The following is an 8,483-nucleotide window of genomic DNA, read 5'->3' as shown; positions in this document are numbered from 1 at the left end:
TGCTTCAGGACACCACTTTGTATTTTTGACTGATGATGAAAGTTTAATTCTACCTCAAAGAACTCAAAACCAGCATATAGTATGTACTGAATGAACCAAGTTAACAGCAAAAATGACGTGTAAAAACACACCCTAAAATGAGAGACTGGAAGAAAAAATGCCGAATTTATGTATAAATTGTGAATAATATATTCTATTTCCATTTTAATTACTTAATTTTTTGCTTTTTTAAAATGTTGTTTTTGTTTAATTAATTTTTTAGGTTATATAAAAAGGATAATAAAAACAAGTAGTATAAATTATGCAAGATTTGTTTCAGAAGTAAATGATAACTTTTTGTATCGATTGAAATTCTGTGGATTGGAAAATAAAATATCGTCACAAGAAATGTGAAGATGTTACAAATGAAAAATAAAGTTTTCAAATTTGAAAACTCTACCTTCTTATTGTGGGTTTCCATAATCCGTAAACACTCAGATCGAACAAAGTGGACAAGAATCAAAATTCCTGGTTTGATTGCAGAAAATTCTGAATTCCAAACGAGAACTTGTTGAGATAATATTTTAAACCAAACAGGAGAATGATAATTAATAAGTTAATAACACTTAAACGTGCTCGCTGCGCTCTCATTCTTTTCTAAAATAATGAATCGTCGCCATTCCGCTATACATAGTTTGTTTTATTATAATTATTCTATAGACCCTAAATTATTATGAGGATCTCAAGTACTAGCCCCGCCCACCCACCCTTTATTTTCTTAGGGTGTATGTCATCTGCCAAAATCCGTCTTATCTTAGCAACTGCTAGCCCCGCCCACTCGCCCTTCATTTTCCTAGAGAGTAGATCATTTGCCAATATCAATCTTATCTTAGCAGGTATTAGGCCCGCCCACCCACCCAACCTCTAATTTGTTAGAGGGATCTCATTTGCCAAAATCAGTCTTTCTTAGTAAGTACTAGTAATTTTTAATAATTCCTGAACAAGCTCGCTGCGTTCGCATTCTACCTTGTCGGCTCTAGGTTTTCCAAATGTCTGTTCTTCTAAATTAAATTGCCCTAAAAATAAATTTTTAAAATGCGAGCTCAGTGAGCAAAATTCAAATTTCTATAGTTCCATCAACTTCAGTACGACTTTCGTAATTGTAGAACTATTTGAAAGTAACTTTTTTTGGAGAAGGGAAATTCTTTGTTTGTAATTTAGCTTCTCCTGGACATTGATGAGTAATTTTCAAATAGTTCCTGAACCAGCTGGCTGCGCTCGCATTTTAATTATAGGTTTTAGATTCTCTAAATGTCCGATGCGAGCGCAGTGAGCACGTTCAAATTTTAATAGTTAGACCTTTCTGAAATTCACTTTTTTCAAATAAGAAAAAAAAATCTTTGTTAATAACTTAGTTTCTCGGGGACATTGAAGAGTGGAAATTTTTAATAGTGATTGAACGAGCTCGCTGCATAGTATAGTTTCCTCAAACCTATAAGGCGTTTATGGCTTTGACGTTTAAAGTACTTTACAGCCGACCCTTCATCAAGCTTAGTAAATGTAAACCATGCCACGTGCCAGGGACGGCCGAGCCGCGAAGGATCGGACTAAGAGTAATTTTGTTATTAACGTTTCTTCCGTACCTTAATTATTTAATCGTTATTCTGCACATTTGAAAATATTTTTAAGATACTGAAAGCAAAAAACATAAAATCTTTAATAAGTACGATCGCAATCATAGAAAACTGGTCCACTAAGTTTTTTGATAAATGAAATAATTTTGACGATGTCACCGTCCTTTGTTTCAAATCCAGAGGGTACATTCATATTGCTGTTATATTAAAAATAATACATGACTAGAGAACGAAAAGTATGCAGCAAAATTTTGAGAAATATGATCATGTAATAGGCATGAAATTTATGCAAATATGCTGTAACTTTATTAATATATGCAGAGATATGCAGTTGCATATCCTCCAAAAATTGAAAAGAAGTGTAACACAACTAAATTTATTTACAAATTATAAAAACAGGTTTATCAAGCTTAATTTTTTTAATAAAAAATAAATAAGTAGATAAATAAAATTTTTAAAAATTATTGTCTTACACTAAATACTGACAAATAAATAAAAATTAATAATAATAGGCCATTTAATTAGTATTTTTGTAGCAATTTATTTTTAAATACTTTTCGAAATATTCTAGCAAAAAATTTTGCCGATGATCCGAAAACATATATTTGTAAATAGAAATGCGGTTTGTAGCAGAAGCTACAAAACACAGTGCCTTCTTGAAGAATAAATTCAGAAAAAGACCAGTACAGGGCACGGTTGATAAAACCATTAATTGTTAATTTAGAAGAGTCGAGTGATGATGACAGTGACTATTTCGATCAATAAATACGCAGTAGTAGTAGTTAATAAGTAAATAGTTGTGTATGTCAAAATTCTAACTAATTTGCTGTAATAAAAAATGATTGAGCACAAAGTTACTTTGTTTTTACTTAAAATAAAAAAATCGAAAGGTGCAGTTGTCGGTAAAAATAAAAATAAAAATGCAAAACTCAGTCCTGGCCTGTGCTTTTACCAGAAAAGGTCTTTTCAGGTAGGTATCGGTGAGCGGGTTTAGGACATCCGGTTGTGACGGCCTATTGAATTATAATGGGAGTTAAATTGGTGTGAAGTCATAAACGCCTTATATGTTTGAGGGAACTCCAGCAACTGATTATTATCTAACAGTGATAAACATGAACTCAAATTATCGCAATTCATATATCTATAACAAATACTCCTATATTCGTAATTTATATATTTTTTAAATTTAAATATTAATAAATTAATTAATAATTAACAATAAAATAATAAAAAAATTGGTCTAAAGAGTTTAGACAGTACTTCCCTCGCTGTCGGAAACTTGACGACTGCATGGCTATTGTGTTTTTTTCTCATTACATTTTTGTAGTGGGAATTTAAAAAAAATTGCGATGACGTCATCAACATTTTTGCAAGGACACGTATATCAGTTGGGATAGATGTAGTGTAATACTAAGAATAAAATTATTGTACTCCCAAATTTTCGGGAAAATGAATTGGGTCGTTTTGAATATTGATTTTTTATAATCAAGAAAATTACGAAACAATTTACTCATGTATACGGCAACTGAAAATCGTTTATGTATAAACATTCTTAATTTAAGATGACAAGCGTAACCGCATACGTGAGAGTCAAACAGAGAAACTGTAAACAAAACGACCATCGGTTTTATTGCTTCGACTTCCGCTTATTATATAAAACATTGGGTTTTATTTTAATTCTTGACGGTGAAATTCACAATTGGTTGATTATAAACATGTCTATTTCACATTCGCGGAACCAAGTGAACGCATAAAACAAATGCACGTCTGTAATGTTAAAGTCGATGTAAATAAGCGTGCTACCCTTATGTTTCAACCGAGTTTTTCCTTTAACAAATTTTGTGTCTACCAAATTGGGTTGGTTGGGGTGTAATACTAATAATGAGTGTTGCCTTTAATTTAATCAATAAAATAAATTGACTTCATTAATTTTTTTGAACCACCTCTTAAGAAAATCTAAAAAATATGAATGGAATGATAAATCACAAGTACAAACTCATCATATTTTTACTTCCCGAGCGTAAGCAAAGGAAGTATTGTAATCGAGTCCGTCGGCCGACTCTCTACTTTTACGTTTTCTCGATCTTTCATGACCCCTAGAAGACGAAGAAATAGGTCTCCCATTTCCGTCTGTCTGTCCGTCTGTCCGTCCGTCCGTCTGTCCGTCCGTCCGTCTGTCCGTCCGTCCGTCTGTCCGTCTGTCCGTCTGCCCCCGGATTTTTATTAGACAGATAATCTCCGAAAGTACTCGACCGATTGTTGTGAAATTTTGTACTTATATTAAGAATATCATGTAGATGGTAAAACGCTAACCAAAATTTGTCTAATCATCCCCACCACTAATGCGATGACGTCACTTCAAAATTGTACATAGTAAATGGGTTTTCAATTGTATAAAATAACATAGTCCTACACATGTAGTTTACAACTCCGAATCGACTTTTCACCCGAAACGTCCAGATTTTTGGAAAAAAAATCAAAATTATAAAACAACATTTTGAAATTTAATTTTTAATCTGCTAACCAGAATGCTTTGAAATGTTGCAGATGTTTTAAGGCTATAAAGAGCATCATAAATCTTTAGTCAAAAAATATTTGCTTACCCCCTCCAAAAACTTGATGACGTCAGCTCAAAAGTTTGTGGAATAAATCATATCTAAAATGTACAAAATATGATGAGTCTGTACTTGTGATCTATCACTCCATTCATATTTTTTGGATTTGCATATACAGGGTGACTCAAAAAAATTAATGAATGCGTAAATATATTTTATTGATTTAATCAGGAACTACAAAACCGAATGCTCTGAAATCTTGCAGATGTGTTAAGGTCATAAAGAGCATAATAAATGTTTAGTCAAAATATATTTGCTTATCCCCTCCAAAAACTTGATGACGTCAGCTCGAAAGTTTGCCGAATAAATCATATCTAAAATGTACAAAATATGATGAGCCTGTACTTGTCATTTATCACTCCATTCATATTTTTTGGATTTGCATATACAGAGTGACTCAAAAAAATTAATGAATGCGTAAATATATTTTATTGATTTAATCAGGAACTACAAAACGGAATGCTCTGACATCTTGCAGATGTTTGAAGGTTATAAAGAGCATAATAAATGTTTAGTCAAAATATATTTGCTTATCCCCTCCAAAAACTTGATGACGTCAGCTCGAAAATTTGCCGCATAAATCATATCTAAAATGTACAAAATATGATCAGTCTGTACTTGTGATCTATCACTCCATTCATATTTTTTGGATTTGCATATACAGGGTGATTCAAGAAAATAAATGAAAGCGTAAATTTATTTTACTGATTTACTCAGGAACTACAAAACCGAATGCTTCGAAATCTTGAAGATATTTTAAAATTATCATAAGCATGGTAAATTTTTGATCAAAATGTATTTGGTCGTCCCCCCTAAAAAATTTATGACGTCACCACAAAATTTTGCTGAATAAATCCTATCTAAAATGTACAAAATAGGGTGAGTCTCTTCTTGTGATTTATCATTCCATTCAAATTTTTTCGATTTGCATATACAGGGTGACTCAAAAAAATTAATGAATGCGTAAATTAATTTTATTGATTTAATCAGGAACTACAAAACAGAATGCTTTGAAATCTTGCAGATGTTTTATGGTTATAAAGAGCATAATAAATTTTTAGTCAAAATATATTTGGTTATCTTCTACAAAAAACTGATGACGTCAGCTCAAAAGTTTGCCGAATAAATCGTATCTAAAATGTACAAAATATGATGAGTCTGTACTTGTGATTTATCATTCCATTCATATTTTTGGATTTGCATATGCAGGGTGACTCAAAAAAATTAATGAAGGCGTGAATTTATTTTATCGATTTAATCAGGAATTACAAAACCGAATGCTTTGAAATCTTGGGAATATTTTAAAGTTATTATAAGCATGGTAAACTTTTGTTCAAAATGTATTTGTTCATCCCTCCTAAAAAAATTGATGACGTCACCCTTAAATTTTGCTGAATAAATCCTATCTAAAATGCAAAAAATATGATGAGTTTGTACTTGTGATTTATCATTCCATTCATATTTTTTAGATTTTCTTAAGAGGTGGTTCAAAAAAATTAATGAAGTCAATTTATTTTATTGATTAAATTAAAGGCAACACTTATTATTAGTATTACACCCCAACCAACCCAATTTGGTAGACACAAAATTTGTTAAAGGAAAAACTCGGTTGAAACATAAGGGTAGCATCGCTTATTTACATCGACTTTAACATTACAGACCTGCATTTGTTTTATGCGATCACTTGGTTCCGCGAATGTGAAATAGACATGTTTATAATCAACCAATTGTGAATTTCACAGTCAAGAATTAAAATAAAACCCAATGTTTTATATAATAAGCGGAAGTCGAAGCAATAAAACCGATGGTCGTTTTGTTTACAGTTTCTCTGTTTGACTCTCACGTATGCTGTTACGCCTGTCATCTTAAATTAAGAATGTTTATACATAAACGATTTTCAGTTGCCGTATACGCGAGTAAATTGTTTCGTTATTTTATTGATTATAAAAATCAATATTCAAAACGACCCAATTCATTTTCCCGAAAATTTGGGAATACAATAATTTTATTCTTAGTATTACACTACATCTATCCCAACTGATATACGTGTCCTTGCAAAAATGTTGATGACATCATCACATTTTTTTTTTTTAATTCCCACTACAAAAATGTAATGAGAAAAAAAAACACAATAGGCATACAGTCGTCAAGTTTCCGACAGCGAGGGAAGTACTGTCTAAACTCTTTAGACCAATTTTTTATGGATTAAATTAAAAACGAGTCACCCCATTTTCCCCAAAAATGTGAAAATACAAACGTCTTCATTCCTGAAGAGTTATAATAATCATATTCAGAACATTTTGTCGCCTGTAGCTTACTATAGTTAATTGTTTTGATCCCCTGTTTTGAGGGGACGAACTCATTCAAATCAAACTAATTTCTACGTGACATTCTTCTGATGTATAAACATAAACACAAGTTGTTTTTCTTATCGGGGATAACCTAAGGACGTACAGTAATGGAGTCCATTGGATTATTTGGTACTTTCAAATTCCTCGATATTTCATGCTCCCCTAGATCTAGACAAGTTATAATTAACCAAATGTGAATTACAGCATCCAAAAACTAAATAAAATGTAGTGTTTTATTCAATAAACAGAAGTCAGAACAAAAAAAAGTCTGGACCGTCGGCATTGTCATCCGGTTTTTGCAATTCGTAGAAAACATCTTTTAGTTTAGTTTCTGTTTTACTCTCACGTCTACAGGTTGATAAGTGTTATGGCTATTTATTATTACAAGTACTATACAGGTGTTCACTTTATCTGTTCACGCCAATCTTTGCATAGGCAACATATTATACGCGTTCCTGACAACAAGGGAAGTATGTACTGTCTAAACTCTTTAGACCAATTTTTTTTGTTGTATATTAAAACTCATTTTGGATTAATACCGCCACAACATTCACAATGCTACAAATGGATTTTTACAATTGATGGACTTTGTTGAAATTTAATAACTCAAATAAAAATTTATTTATTTCAATACACTGCAACATACTATGCACCTTTTTGTTCTTTTTTCAAAGCTTCAGCTTCAGTTTCTTTCTTTTCATACTGATTAATTAGCGCCTCAACTTCCTTACTTGTAAGAATACGAATAACAGTTTTATTATCGATACGACTGAGGGTAGCCATTTCAACTAAAACAATTACTTTAATAGTTTGAAAACCCAATTATTCTAATTACCTTTCTCTGCTGTTAGTTTTGTCATATCTAATGTTTTTACTAGAACTTTAATAGCTAAGTTCTTTGCTTCATTCAAAGTCATTTCACCTTCTTTGTATTCCTGTTTTAAACTGGATATGGCAGCCTAAAAAAACAGTTAATGAATGTTCTTCACTACATTCAGCAAGTGATTTTTACCGCGCTGTTGTTTCCAATGCAAGTAGCTTTCCAGCCACTGTAATTTCCACTAGGATCTGACTGGTATAACTGATATCCATAATGCTTATCCCACCCCATGTACAAAATTGACACACCGAATGGACGTTTACCTCCATATTGTGTATAAGCTTGTTTAACGTCACAAAGCCACGACACTAGTTGTTCACAAGGGATGGACTCCCCATATTGAAATAAGTATCTTTGTCCAATGAGACGAAGTTCATTGGTTAACACATTTGCGTCTGAAGTTATTCCCGCCACGCTACATACCATATCACTAGAAATAAATCAGTAGTGATTTAAATACCTTCACCAGATTAACTTTACTCGTTAAGTTTATAGATCTTTTCAGAAGTAAACACTTCATCCAACAGTTTATTGGTATTACGTCTTTCGGCAGCTAGGAGAATGCCGTCGTTGGCTAAAATACCCAAGCAAGTACCTGCATGGCTGATGGCTTCCATAGCATATTCCACTTGGTAGAGTCGGCCTATAAGTAACAATCAATAATTCGGTTTTTATTCATTACTTTGATATTTACCTTCAGGTGAGAATATTGTTGTTCTTGTGTCATATCGTCGAGCCTAAAATGCGTTTAAATTACAAATTTTTGAAAGATGACAATGCAGTAAAAACAAACATAACCTCAATGCGAAACCGACAAAGTAAAATGTAAACAAAAATCGCTATTTTTTAGTTAAAGTAAGAAAATATGGAGTGATGGGTGTATAAGATTAATAGGAAGGTCATACCATTATGAAACAGAAAAGCAAGTTTCCGGAACTTGTTTAAAACCAAAACACAACCCGCTCTTGCAACCACAAAACAAAATTCAACTCTCATCAACTATCCACTTCGGGGTTGAGGAAAT

The 8,483-nt window shown here is 32.2% G+C and overlaps 1 protein-coding gene across 1 annotated transcript; it reads right to left on the bottom strand.

The window, feature by feature from the left end:
• Nucleotides 1-7,176: 7,176 nt before the first annotated feature.
• On the bottom strand, nt 7,177-8,483 carry Prosalpha3 (Proteasome alpha3 subunit). The gene is made up of 6 exons (XM_064065365.1): nt 8,365-8,483; nt 8,154-8,196; nt 7,940-8,102; nt 7,592-7,889; nt 7,415-7,538; nt 7,177-7,367 (listed from the first exon to the last, which is right to left on the bottom strand). The coding sequence occupies exons 1-6, from the start codon at nt 8,365-8,367 to the stop codon at nt 7,225-7,227; spliced, it is 774 nt and encodes a 257-aa protein (XP_063921435.1). The 5' UTR covers nt 8,368-8,483; the 3' UTR covers nt 7,177-7,224.

The sequence above is a fragment of the Zophobas morio genome, unplaced genomic scaffold (assembly GCF_036711695.1).
Source record: "Zophobas morio isolate AGI-343-1 ecotype UQ-CSIRO unplaced genomic scaffold, CSIRO_AGI_Zmor_V1 ptg000026l, whole genome shotgun sequence".
Classification (NCBI taxonomy): domain Eukaryota; kingdom Metazoa; phylum Arthropoda; class Insecta; order Coleoptera; family Tenebrionidae; genus Zophobas; species Zophobas morio.
The sequence above is the reverse complement of the archived record's forward strand: the minus strand, read 5'-3'. Positions and strand labels throughout refer to the sequence as shown.

Bases quoted from the DNA above. Each gene is read 5' to 3' on its own strand.
- Prosalpha3 (XM_064065365.1), bottom strand. The intron at 8,103-8,153 runs GTAAATATCAAA...TGTTACTTATAG, and splicing joins AACAATATTCTCACCTGAAG to GCCGACTCTACCAAGTGGAA. The intron at 7,890-7,939 runs GTAAAGTTAATC...ATTTATTTCTAG, and splicing joins AAGATCTATAAACTTAACGA to TGATATGGTATGTAGCGTGG.